General features: G+C 38.6%; 1 protein-coding gene across 1 annotated transcript in view; it reads left to right on the top strand.

Annotated features, from left to right (window-relative positions):
- The window catches only part of TG (thyroglobulin), a 152,048-nt gene that overhangs the window by 137,056 nt on the left and 842 nt on the right, over nucleotides 1-14,150 (top strand). The window contains exons 46-47 of the mRNA XM_040080105.2: nucleotides 8,929-9,069; nucleotides 9,846-10,036. Coding sequence (XP_039936039.1) covers nucleotides 8,929-9,069; nucleotides 9,846-10,036 — 332 coding nt within the window. The remainder of the gene's footprint in view (nucleotides 1-8,928; nucleotides 9,070-9,845; nucleotides 10,037-14,150) is intronic.

Below are 14,150 nucleotides of genomic sequence, written 5' to 3'. Positions count from 1 at the left end.
AAGTGCTGTTAAAATAAATGCTGTTTAGGTTGAAAAGCAAGCACTTTAACAGAAGTTCAGAATTCAGCTTGTCTGTGTATGGGGGAATCTCATTTGACACTATAGCTTGGCTATTTATGAACTGATACCCTCCTTTTCCCAAGGAACCCCACACTAGGTCCTCTGCTGAATACACTGCAGGTATTTTGTTTAAATATTCTTATTCATTCATTCATTCCTAAATGAATCTTTCTTTATTCTTCATCCCCCTTTTGCCATGCCACCCTCCCTAGAGCATTCCGCCCTCCAGTGTAGGTGTGTTGCAGCCTCCCTCATGCTGTGGGTGTTATGTTGAGGGAAGGAGCTTGGCATGGGTGAGTGGGTTTAACTCCTGAAAATGGGAAACCACCAAGAATCTGGACCCAACAAAACAGTTCTTGGGAATATTATCAGCAGTTTATCTTACCAGACTAAAACCAATGATATCCATGAGACAGCCTTCAAGTAGAAAGTATAATTTACCTTAGGGAAAGATCTGGCAACCATGTCTTCAACTTCCAAGGGAGTTCTGTAACCACTGGAACTGAGTCCTGACAGTTCTCCAACTCTTCTTTGAAAACCATGACTCCTAGGAGGAGGAGCAGAGACATAAACTCTCACAAATAACCTGCAGCTTAGGCTGGAAGGCAGGACTTGGGGGTGTGAATTTGCTGAGCAGAAGTGAGAATTGAACCCTGAAAACATCCTATTAAAGACCTGAATAGAAGAAACATGCTACAGCCATTTCTTTGTGTTAATGAAGGCAGTGGCCAAAGTATGATTTGCACATGGTAGTCATGTATAGGATTATTCTGTGAGTGTATACACTAAATCAGATCCTCCTTATGCTTTGTAGCTGGAGGAAAAACTCATTAGACATTCCTGATCACCCATAGGCTTTTGGTAGAATGATTTCCCAACCAGTTTGCTGAGATATATACCTTCACTTGTAAAAATGGGCATTTTTATAGTGTTATGTCCATAGGGTAACATAAAAGATAAAATACTGAGGTTTTTTTACTCTGGTGTCTAAATTGTTCCTAAGAAGTCAGTTTACACAGTAGATGGACTTTCTCTCTTTGTGTTTGCAATCTGTATCATAAAGGTGATGATGATATAATTATATATGATTTCATTTTTTTTATAATAATTGCTAATGTCTACTTCACAGGAGTATTGGAAAGAGTTCATAAACTTCAACAGTGGAAGACTATTTATTTACTCTTGGAAAAAAAATTCTGTCTGAATGGAAATAGCCATTCACTAGTTAGATAAGGCACTGCATAGCAACACATTCTTCAATTTCTACTTTGTTACGTCTCTCCTACTTTATATGTATACCAAAATGCATAACCGAAAAGAGAGTTAAAATGCAGGGGTGAAAAAAATACTGCTATTTCCTCTTGTTTCACTTAATAACTAACAGCAAGATAAACAAGAGGGAAGGAGAAGTCAGTCAGTAAAGACAGACAACCACAATGATGGAAAGTAGACAAAAATTATTAAACAAGGAGGAATTTTTGCCAGTAAAAGTCAATTAGCCAAAGTTTGTCTCTCAGCTGGATGTTTCTAAAATGTATACATGCACATTCAAGTATGCATAACCATACCCTGCAGGGGTATGGTTAAAAAGCCTGCTCTAAGTTGATGTCTATGACATATGTGGAAAATCACATAAAACAATGAAATGACAGCTTCTCTATAGATGAATGGCTCTTGCAGAGAGCAAAATAATATCCCCTTCCACGTGGTAGCATTCTCCTGAACTTGGCATTACACAGTGTCTGCTTAAGTCTTCAGCTCCCATCTGAATGAGGAGCCAACTCCCACATTAATAATCTGTGGTAAAAATATATACATGACCCAGCTGCCATTTTCTCACTCTCTCTTTGAGAACACTTGGGCTTTGGAGTAAACATTTATTCTAAACAATGCAGGAAGAATGTGACTGCTCAGCACTGCCTAGGATTAGTGGGAAGAACTGGAGGATAGCTTTAGGTATGGTAAAAAAATGTGTGATAGGAGAAGTATGTTTTGACAAGGATAATATTATTAACTATACAAAGATTTGCCTTATTAACCCTTCAAGAGGTTTCTGGGTGATTTTTGCATATTATATTGAAGCACTGCTTCACAGTTTCCAAGTCACATTGTGGTGCCAGATTTTCTTTCTTAAAAGATTGTGGTTAAAAATCAATGCCCTGGCTATTGAGGGGGGTTGATCATCAGCTGAAGCAGGATGACAAACAATCATTATTGTCATTGGAGCTGTCTAAACTGAGACTTAATGAGGCTTTATCATCTAGTCACTAATAAGACCCTAGTAATTATCGTAAAAACTTCTCTTAATTTTGCATGGGACAGATTCACCCAAGGTTAATGAGCTGCTGTCTTTTTTGAGTCATTTTGGTTGGGGCTGTCTTTACCTTCTAACTGTGCACTCTGGTGTATGTTGGTGTGAGTTGTTAAAAGTCTACTGTGTGCCAAGGCTCACATAGTTTGCTGGGTTTCGGTGACACTTCTTAAGATTCCTGTAACTGAAGGCGAGAACTCCTGACTGATAAAACAAAGAATGTTTATGTATAAACCCATTCAGCTATGTGAAGTATTCTTGGTTTCTATTTATTATGGATGCTTCAGGAATTCTGGCTATACTTAATATCTCTTTAATTAGAGGAGATTTGTCTACTCTTTTAATTTCACAACAATTATATCATCTCCCTGTCCTTTAATCCATCCTCCACTTGCTGTCTACTTGATGCTCTCCTCCTGTCTGTAGCTGTTAGTCCATGAGTACCAACACCCCACAGGCTGGAGAACACAGTCTAAACTGGGTGCTGTACAGGCAGACAGGAAGTTGCCTCTGGGCTTCAAATAAAATATCTAAAACCAGAAGGCAAATAAATTACCAGTGGGGAGGTGACAAAATGCATGTTTCTCCATAGCTCGACAAGCACCACAATTGCCTTGGGTAGCTATATCCACTCGCTGCAACAACTGCTTGCCATTGTGCTCTATATCCCAGTCTCTACTCCCAGTCATCTCCTAAAAGTGGTTTTGGAAGTGCCTCTCATTCCACTGCTTTGTGCCAGCTGCAGCTCTGAAAACACTGTTCCACTGATACAGCCACATCATGCCATTCTCAACTCTTTGCAAAGTTTCTCTGCTTCTAAAGGCTTGGGGTCTGGACAGTTTGTTTTTTTCTTGTGAAGTAGTTTAGAGGTCTTTGTAATTCAGTAGATTTTCCAGATCTTGTAAATTAGCAATAAATATACAAAGGCAAAGTAGCCAGCTCAGAAAAAGCAGAAAACATCTTTAAATTAACCAAAATTCAGCTGAAAGACTCAAGAAAGGACAAAGCAATTTTGGAGCTGCATGTGCTGCACTGGCAGTTCCCATCAAATGTAATCTACACGATAAGCACAAAGTCGATGCATATTGAGCACCAGGCTTTCCTTGCTGCTCTGGGGTCTTTAGGCGTACACATCACCTTTTTCTGGAAGTTCATCCACTCATTCAGTTTAAGAGTGACCATACTGAACAAACACATGAATTTCTGCCTTGCAGAAGTCCAATCAAGTGTCAGCATGCCTATTACTAGATCTTAAATACAGTAATTCCCTGACAGATTTGTGTAATCTATATTCTTTAAGAGTTCTGACTAGTTGATAAAAGTGCTTTCTTTCTTCTTGCCTTAAGATCTCTGATTTTTTTTTTCAATTAGTGTGAGCTTTCAGACTCTTGAATTTAGTATCTGCTATTTCAGTTTTATTTTCTTTAATTGGCACAGCTATAACACAAAGTGGAACACTGTGTGTATTGGGAGTAATTCAAGTGGAAAAGATATAGCAAACTCTAGAAGTCACATGTATCTATAGGGCTTTTTTGGTACAAAGGTGGATAAACTTGGCAGTTAATCCTGTTAGTAGTTAAGCTTTTTCCATATGTCCTGATTTTCCTGAAAAGAAGAAAGCAAAATGTTCATCTGTTTTTCACATCCTTTCCCTCATTTGTTTGGCAGGAGTTCATAATGAGAGGAGACACAGCAAGCCAAATGCACCCCTAGAACTGCAGAGGTCACACCAGGCTTCATATTGGCTCACTGAATTTCTATAAATATCCAGCTATCCTTTGATTATTCTTTTCTCACTGCAATCACATACCACTTCCTTTCATAAAATGTATGACTGGATATAACTTTTAAAATAATTTTTGCTTGGCATACAAATTAACATTTCAGTTCAGGCAAAGTGCAGCATTGGTAGGCTGCTCCTCTCCCATGACATGGATGAGACAATGGCTGTTCAGGATACTGGATATGCAAATATACTCTGGAAAAATCTGCTAGTATCAATGTGAAGATAATGCAGATGAGTGCAAATAAGCACATTTAATATTTCCAATAATTCTTACAAAAAATAAGGTTAAATCCTTTTACTGAAAATAAACACAGAATGGGAGCACAAGAGCGCACAGGCAGTGGCACATTTTATGTAAATCATATCTTCTCCTGGGACAGAGTTGTTAGGTAATACTATTTTAACTCAAATTAACAGGAGATTTATGAGCAACCAATGAATCTGGGTTTCACCTGTGCTGTTCAACTCACTCAGCATGTAAATAACCTGTCCTCAGTTAAGTCCAGTGACACTGAAGAGGTGGTGTGTTTACTTGGTATGTCCTTGCCAATGGGATACTGAACAGGGCCTTGATTGTGAGGCTGGGAACTCAAAGCCGTGATCTCTTCTCTAACACTAAATCTTTCACAGAATTGTTAGAATGAGTAGTTATTCTCACAAAAGTTTACATTGAAGGATAAATGGTTTTCTTATCTCACCAATCTGTCACAGATTGCCAACATCTTCTTTATTTGGTGGCTGACATGAGTTTGAGTACAGTATTTCTTCTGCATTTCTCAGATAATCACTGGTAATTCTGGCTGAACTCTAGCTATTTATCTTTCTATTTTACAATTTGAATGATTAAATGGCAGTGGGAAGTTCAATGTTTTGGTATCATATAGGATATCATTAGAATTTTGAGCTAATTTATGTTGGCTTCTGTCTGTGTGTGGAGGTTTAAAAAAGAAGGGGAAACTACATTAAGGCAACTAAGAATAGAAGCTGTGACTCAAAATGCTTTGAGATTAATTGATATTAGTTGGAACAGAGAGTAAGGACTATTTTTACATGAAAGGAAAAGGAGAAATATTAGGCTAGAGTAAGTCATTAATCATCAAAATGAGTTTCCAGTATGAAATAATTAGCCAAACCTAGAACAAGGACAAGGTTCAAAATTAGGTCTATGTCCTAATTTGCTGTAGATTGCACTGTGAGGTCCCTGTAGCCCCAGCTCTGAATTGTGCATTCAGTCCTAACATAGCATGGTAGTGTGCCAGATGGTATTATTCTGTTCTGACTACCCTGGTTATGGATTGCCAGTACTGACAATTCTATTTTGCAAACAAAATTGTGAGGATTTCTGAATTGGGGTGGTGATGGTGAGGGTTTGGTTTGGGGGGTTTGTGTCTGTTTTTATTTGTTAGCTGTTGATCTGGCTTGGGGTTTGGGGGTTTTTTTCTGTTCAAAAAACTTGTGATTAAAATGATAACTTCAGCTCTTGGACATGGGGGCTGATATCTATGCTCTGTTTGATTTGGAACCAGATTTTAAACCAAATCAACCCTAACTGGAGTGGTTTTGTTCTGAATTCTGATCTTCTCATCTTTTACTCTTTCTTGTTGAAACTGTCCTTTGTGTGTGTGAAAGTAGCCACAGCTCTATAGAGAAAGAAGTGGAGTATCTGATGGCTGAGTAATCTCTTTCTGTCTTTTGTACTCGGAAATTTAAATGGAAAATCCATCTAGGTTTAAGGAAAAATTTCTCAGAACCTATACCTTCCCAACTAAATGGCTTGGCACTGGATAATAAAAATTCCCAGCAAATGATATTTGAGGGTCTGCTGTTAAATCATTGATTATGAATGTCACAGAGTTTCTGATTTTACCATCTATTTTTCTGTAAACTGGACTCCAGTAGCACCTTCATCTGAAATGAAGCAAGAATTGCCCATGGAGAACTTATTTTAGTGTGAACAAAGTTATAGGATCTGGTTTCTATTTTTTCCATGGCTTAATTTACTGGTCTGCCAAATAAAATAAGCTGTGAATCTGTTTTTAAAAATATTGACATCTTAAAAAGCAAAGCTATACAGAGGAGATCTGAAGAGCCACCTTTGCACAAAGTACTACTCCTGTAAAGTCATCATAGCCAAGACTTCCTCCTTACACATAATTACATTCACTGCTGTCTTTAAAATAACAGATTTGTTCCTTGAAAAGGGACTGCTGTAGAGGAAGTTGCTCTTTGGTCTCCTTAAAAACCCCTTTTGCCCTTGTCTCTGCAGTCTTCCCTTTTGTCAAATTGTCCTCTGAAGTCCAACACTTGTGGGGCCCCCATATCCCCATTTAGAGCTGCTGCTGTTGAGCACATCCTTGGTATCCTGGGAGTGCAGTTTGGAGCAGCTCAGGAAATAAAAACCTCCCTTCAGAGCTGGCAGTGTACAGCAGCAAAGCTATAAATTCTTGTCTCTCTTTCTCTCACTCCACTTTTGTTCTAGTGAAAAGTGTCACTACCTGGTGTTACCTTAAGTATGCTCAGAGCTCCTACAAGACTCCAGAATGCTTGTTTGGATATTTCTGGGCATTTTGCACTTCCCTCTGGTGCCTTCTGAACCAAATCATTCTGTGATTTTATGATTCTATGAATCTGTGATTCTATTATCGTGATTTTATGATTCTGTGATCAGAGTTTGAGGAAGGAGACAGAAATATTCTCCTGATATTTTCCATCCAGCTGCCATCTAGATGTTTCCCAGTTGTCTTTCCTGCTCTTCTGTGTATTTATATATGTGTCTCTTTTCCCTCTTAAGCTGAGCGGGTTTTTTCTCATCCTCATGTTTTTTTTCTCATCAACCAGAAATATTGAAAGCAGCCTGTGAAATCATAGGGTTTTGTACCACTTTATGTGTCTGTATCAAACCAAGTACAGCCATATAGATAATTTCAAATCAAATAAATTCTGTTTATGAGATTGCTGATGTTTTAGTCTGGGCAGTGACCATAATAGTTTTCACCTCTAAAAACATGAGGGCTAAGAACAAAAATCTCATTTGGGGGGGAAACCTTCAGGCCCAGCTTACTTGTTTTAGCTTCACAGCTAAGTTCACCTCTGCTATGCAGTCCCTAAATGAGTACATTTGTCTCTTCATTGCACATCAACTAATTTCATGTCCTCTAATCTAATCAAAAGTGAATCTTCTTTGCCAAGAAAATTGCCTCTTTTAAGTATATTGTACCTTTGCTGCAATACTGACACTAGAAATTGCTGTTAGGTACTGGGCCAAGAAAATTATTTTTAAGGCAAAATTATTAAACTATGATCTTGCTTAATCCTTCTGTAAATATTTGGGGAAGAAAAATATGCTTTAATGTTGTTTCAGTTCTACATTTTTTTGGTGAATAATCTGTGAATAATTCACTTTCCAGATGCAAAGTATTACTGAGGTATTATGATAAGACTAGGGAAAACACAACCCAAGATGTATTTCATTTAGAGGGCTTTGTGCTTTTCAAAATAGAGGCTTTGGTGCCACCACTCATAAAATGTAAAGCAGTCATCTTGCTTTTAGACCACCTGCCCATAATGGTGGTGGAACACTCTTCGTTCCATTGGAGGCAGTATCAGGGTCGTACCAGTGCTGCTGCATTTCATGTCCAAAGAGAAAATAGTTTCAGCTGTGCTACCTTTTGACAAATGCCACTGCAGATGAAATCTTTTTGAGTGGATCTGGGATTTTTTTGTTCTTGCCTCACAGACATCTGTTCCTTGTCCCAGGTCCCCTGATGCTGTCTGCCCTCATGCAGCATTAAACCAAGTCAATAAGTCCTTTGTCCAAATGTGGGGATATGGAAAATGCAATTGGACCAGGCCAGAAATACCTCCTCCTGAACTGTGGTTCAAAGCTATGTGTAGAACATAGTTTAGCTATAATTTTATTAGTAGAAGTTGGCTTCTGTTTTTCTGCAGGACTTGACAATATTGAGGTGTGTAACCTTTGCAATTAGGTCCTGCAAGTCTTACCTGGCCAGTCTCATCTCTGAATTGTTGAAATGTTCTTTACAATAAGTTATAAGTATTACGTGGAACTACACAGCAGTTGTTCTTTCTTAAATCTGATCTAGGTGATTATCTCAAGCTGTTTTGACTTCTCTGCCATATAAAACTTGGGGAGAACAGAGTGTATGAACCGAAACCATCCAGCCAACAGAGAAATTAGATTAAGACTATGTTTAAGAGAAATCTTCATAAACATCTCCTGTTACATCTTTTCTTATCCAGAATCCTGGCCACAATGCAGTAAATGGAAAAACTCCATTTGCTGCTAAGAAAGGTCAGAATTTTATTCCAAGTCTGTGAAATAAGCCATAATTAACCTTCCGTTGTGGCTGCCAGAATCCATGTCACCACTTGCTTCCACTTTCTCAATTTAATTTTAGTGAAAATCTGTCCAAAACTTAAGAGGCATTTAAGGAATAGCCAAGTGACTTTCTCCCTCTATCACTCTCTCTTACACACACAATTAATTTAGAAAATGTGCCCTAATGCCTTCCACGGTTTTCCTTTTGTAACAAATGTTAAAGACCCTGCACTAATATAATGGAAAATTCTCCTTGTTATTGCTTGTTCTTTTATGTTTTGGATCGAAAAAGTCCCACAGCTCATCACACTCTAATTAATGGTCATTAATTATTTACAACTTTTCTTTATTCTCTGAACTAATTTATTTTCCTTTCTTCCACAAATAAATAAATGATGTTTTTAATTATCTTTCTATAAATATTGTGTTTAGCTCAGGTCAGGAGTTCCTCCTGGATGTTCAGTATGCATTTGGTCTACCCTTTTACCCGAAGTACGAAGTACTATATACTGAGGAAGAAAAGGGCCTTTCGTTGAAAGTTATGCAGTATATCTCTAATTTTATAAACTCTGGGTAAGTGTGGGATATTTAAGAATTGCTGTGACTGGGGAGATGGTGAGAAGTAGAGGGAGTGTAGTCAGTCCAGACCCTGCCCTCACGTATCAATTCTCCATTTCCTCTACCGTTTGTAAGCCTACAGTGGGATTTGGTCCACACTGTTGGAAAGTCATGGGCAAGTTCCCAAGCAGAGCAGCCACCAAAGTTTTATTGTGTGGGACTTAGCTAGGAGGAATAGACATTTTATCTCCATTGACCAGCTGCAAATTATACTAAAGTACATACAGGCTTCAAAGATCTTGGTGTTGTCTCCAGACCTTAGTTCTAGGGCTCTAATTCTGAAACTTCTTGGCTAAGAGTTCTCTTTTTCCCGTAAGAAAAGGGAAAGCACAAGAAGACAGTGCACGCTTTACCAACTACCCTGTGCATCGTTCTGTGCTACTGTGCTGTGGCCATGCTTGAGAATGAGGAATACCTCTGGAAACTTAGTGTGGGAAGGGTGGGGACAGTGACTTACTGTGCTTTTTACAATATCTTGGGTTGGACTGGGATTGAGAGCTATTGAGGCTGTTCATAAGCCTGTCTATACAGGTTCTGTGTACCTGTTCCTTAGGAAGTGAGCCAGACTAAAAAATTACTGTCAGATGAGGCTCTGTGAATGATTCACCAATCTGGACTGAATTTGAACCCCGCTGGTCAGAGAGACTGGATACACATTTCTCTGACCTAGTCAATCTTACCATTTTACTGTTCATGTCATTCTTTTCTAATGATGTCTCCCATTCCCTTAGAAATCCAAACTACCTCCACAGTTTCTCGAGAAGAATGTTGGGGGTGATGCCTGCCTGGCCTATGTACCTGTCAAGTGATGATGGTGATAACTACAAGGAATTCACTCTTTCTTTGCCAACTCTTAAAGGACTGAAAAAAGCAGACTGTTCCTTTTGGTCTGATTATATCAGAAGGCTGAAAGCATCCACAGGTGAGAAGAGTGTTTTCTGACATTAAATAAACCCTAAATTCTCTGCTAATTGTTCTTGTCTGACTGTAGTGCTGTTACGTCACTGTGGAAAAGCACTTTTTGCAAATTAAACATCTTGCAATGTCCAGGGTATATAGTTAAGAATGTAACACTAAACAAATTTACTTTATAGCAGATAATGTGTAATAAAGTTTAATTGTTCTAGAGTTTAACTAGCTAGAGAAATCTTGTTGTTATGATGATAGAAGGTGTGTCAAAGCCATATAGAGACCTTGCTCTGGGTAAACTGGAAGGCCTCTTTTGCCCACTGGAAGCACCTAACATGAGAATGTTGAGACTCCTATGGCTTAGGAGGAGCACAAATCATTTCCATCCACTGTAAAGTTGCAGCTGAGGCTTTCTATCTTATTATGGTTCCTGCATGCTATGACTTTTCACTAGATTAGTTTCTTCAACTTCTGTAGCTGTGGTGATTATGCCCCTTGCATGTCTCCTTTTATATTTGCCACAAATTTCAATGCAGCTATGAGAGCCCTTCAATTTTTTCTTACTGCTTAGACTCAACTCTGCTTAGACTGCAATCTGCTGCCTGTCCTGAATTTATTCTAGTAAATAATCTCCCCTTCATATCTGTGTATCTTGTAAATAAATATGGATAGCCTCAAGCAAGGCAAACAGAACCATCCCTTTTTGGCAGGCAGAGATGTTTTGAATTGTTCTTGGAGGCCTGCAAGTTTGCATGTGTTTTTTATGTCCTAAAGATTCATCTTCACAGTGAACACAGTTCAGGCTCTCTCTGCTTTGGGGGCTGTTGAATTTCTGAGAACAAAATGTGCTTTCCAAGACACCAAGCTATCCAGGCTATCTGTGCCTGACACAAGACCTCAAATGGGCTGAGGCTGATGTTTGAGTGACACAAAACTAAAATGTCTCAGAACAATCAAGCTGGTGGTTCTGATGGAAACACAGAGCACCAATTCTCTCATTCAATAGACAGCCTCAATCTTTACTCATGGTCTTTCTTCCGAAGTGGAGTCAAGATTTTGTTGTCAGCCTTTTTGTCAGTTTCCTCGTATCCCGCAACGTCTTTCACGTTCAGAGGGGATACTTTGATCTCTCCAATGGCTTTGTGCTGATTGAGAAATTGCTAATTTTCAAAGCTTTATTCTGATGTTTAAGCAGTCCTGGCAATAACTTCTAGATCTTTTTGGACCTCATCTCACATCACTGTGGCCATGTAATGCCAGACTGGGCTGAAAGTAACACCTCCGGTGGAATGACTGCTGACCAAGCACCACGGACAGAGACTACTCCTAGCATCTATGGAAAATCCCCCCAAAACTGGGAAAATATGTACCAAGGCATATTGTTTTTGACTTAGACAAGATTTAAAACTATCCAAACTGGCAAAAGAACACAAAATTCATGTATGGGTTAGTCCAATGATCTGTCTAGCTCAATATCCTGCTCTTGTCCATGGCCAAAACCAAATACTTGAATGTTAAACATAAAAATACAGGGAAGGAGATAAAAACACACTTGAAGAGTTCACAAAGTTGCGTAAAATCTTTGAAAATAAGCCATAAAGTGTGAAATTTATGGAGTATGGATTGTCAAGAAATGGTTTAAAAAGTACACGTCAAAAGTACATGTTAATCTTCAAGCAGAACTGAGTACACCCAGCTGGCTCTTTAAGCCAGTATTTGCTTGGCCTCAGCACCATGGTATTGCATTTACACAGCTGATTTCTGATGAATTCCATCTCACAGCAATGTTGGCTTGACACTTTGCTTTGATAATAATTTTAATCTGCTCTCTTGAATACTAAAATTTCTCATACTATTTAAATAGACATCACATTAAAGCCTTTTCTGCTGCAGACCCCTTAGCCTGGGATGGCAACTTAGAGAGGCATCCTGTGAGTCTCTTGGTAACAATCTGAGCCCAGGTCCTTATGAAAAGAGATTCATAGTATTCATCAGTTCAGTTTGAAAGATTGCATGAAACTCAGATGGTGATGGTTGAACACCTTCAATTTATTTTTGAGAGGATGTTTGGCTGAAATTCATGCCAAAGCAGGGTCATTTCACCAGTACAAGTTTATCACTTGCATTGCTCCCAGAAATTAGATTCTGCAGGAATTTAATCCCTATGCATCATGTTGTTATCTTGTTGATGTGTGTCCTTGCACCCGAGGTAGTTTGCTGTACCTCCCTTCAGAAATGAAGCACTGCACCTCTATTGTTCCCTGAGTGCTCCAGCCTCTCTTCCTGGTGTGCTGTCCAACTGTCCTGTGGGACCTTGGCATATGCTGAACACCAGATTTGAGAGAACAATGCTGCAGAGCACTTTTGGATGTTGTACCTTGTATTCCTTCCTGAGGGAGATCTATTTGTCTGTCAGCTACCCTGAGATCCAATCTAACACTTTTCTGCCTTTCAAAAATTATATATGTTCATGATAGTGTTCTTAGATTGTTGTTGTGGGTTGCAATTTGTGGCCTCATGCCAAGTAGATGGAATTTACAAGTGTGCCAGTGAGAAGCACAGATCATTAAACATTCCAGTCTTCATATCTAAGTACAAAGATATACAGGATCTAGTATGATGCAATCTCAACCAGCTGTGATTAATCCTGTTTTGTTCATCTCATCTTTTCCTTGGAATCAATATTTTTCCAGCTTCATATACTATCTGGAATCTATAAGCAAAAAAATTCCTAATATATTTCAATAAAATGAAGAAGAATTGGACAAACTAATGGTCATAAAATATAACTGGAACTGGCATTTTAATATTTTTCTTGATCGTTTGTATACTGCCATGGGAAATGTCTTGACTTGGAAATGTCAAATTAGGGATGACTAAAGGCTCAAAGCTCAATATCTCCGTCCAACAGAAAACTGAGGTATTCCTTGCTGTGGTTTAAGCTAATCTCATAAATTTCAGCTTCTGGAATAAAACTGCTCATATTAAGAATCTGAGATGTCGTTTAGGTTATTCACTGCTGGATCTAGAAGCTGTTATTTATCTTAACTGTTACCTGTAATTTTCTTTCCAGTTAGTAAAAAATTTTGTCCAAGTTGGTGTTTCATTTTGTGACCAGACCAAAATATTTAATGACACAATGTATCATTTGTCCCTGGCACATAATTGGAATGTATGTTGTTGTATTTGAAGATAATTTAAAAAAATATATGTAATGAATGCAATGATTCGTCATAATGTTTGCTGGCAGTGCCATTACAAACTATGGAGGGAACTTGGAATGTGTTTCATTGCAGTTCTTGAAACTTAAAAACTTCTTGAAGTTTTGTTTGAGACCAGTTTGTAAAGTTGACATTTTGGGGAGCATTTTTCTTGGGTAATTATGAAAGTGATGGTGCTTGAAGAGGTTTGGAGTTCCCATGGTTGCATTTCAAAGACATGCTTTATATTTTGAATGATGACGGTTTCCATGGGAAACATCAAAATGAGAAACAAGAAAAGTGGCAACTGTGGAAAAAAAGAGCTGTGGATGGCTTTTTCCAGGGAATGTGTTAATAACTTGAAATTCAGTTATAAATTCAGTTAAAAACAGGAGTTCCAGAATGTTTATGTATATTCAGACAGATGTCTGAATGCTAACATTCCCCTTACATAGTGTGGTGGGCTGTGAGTCCAGCAGTTAATCCCTTTATAAGGGGCCTCACACTGCATCCCAAACAGGTGGAGTTGGATCCAGTCTACATCTCTTACTCCTCTAGTTGGTGTCTAAAAAGAACCAATCCTCCTAAAGTAAGTGCCTCTGTAAGCAGTCTTTCTGCTGGGGAGACAGAGATATCTTCAGTGTCTCACAGTGAAATCTTGTCTGCCCAACTCATGTGCCTAAATTTTGACTTTTAGGCATATTTTCCATGCCCAAGTTAGCCAGATTGGACTTTAGCTGTAGGAAATCCAACAGGTAGAAAAGCTGGAGCCTTCTCCATGAGCTCTGGGATGCCATGAGTAGCCAGAGTCCAAACAAAGTAAGAGTGTTCAGAGTTTAGACTTGACTCAAAACTGAATCAGGAATGTTGTGGTTAGCATTCAACTTTTATCCTTTCTAGTCACACCTTCTTTTTGGAAATCTCAAA

The sequence above is a fragment of the Hirundo rustica genome, chromosome 1 (assembly GCF_015227805.2).
Source record: "Hirundo rustica isolate bHirRus1 chromosome 1, bHirRus1.pri.v3, whole genome shotgun sequence".
In the NCBI taxonomy this organism is placed as follows: domain Eukaryota; kingdom Metazoa; phylum Chordata; class Aves; order Passeriformes; family Hirundinidae; genus Hirundo; species Hirundo rustica.
This window is presented reverse-complemented; position numbering and strand designations above follow the sequence as displayed.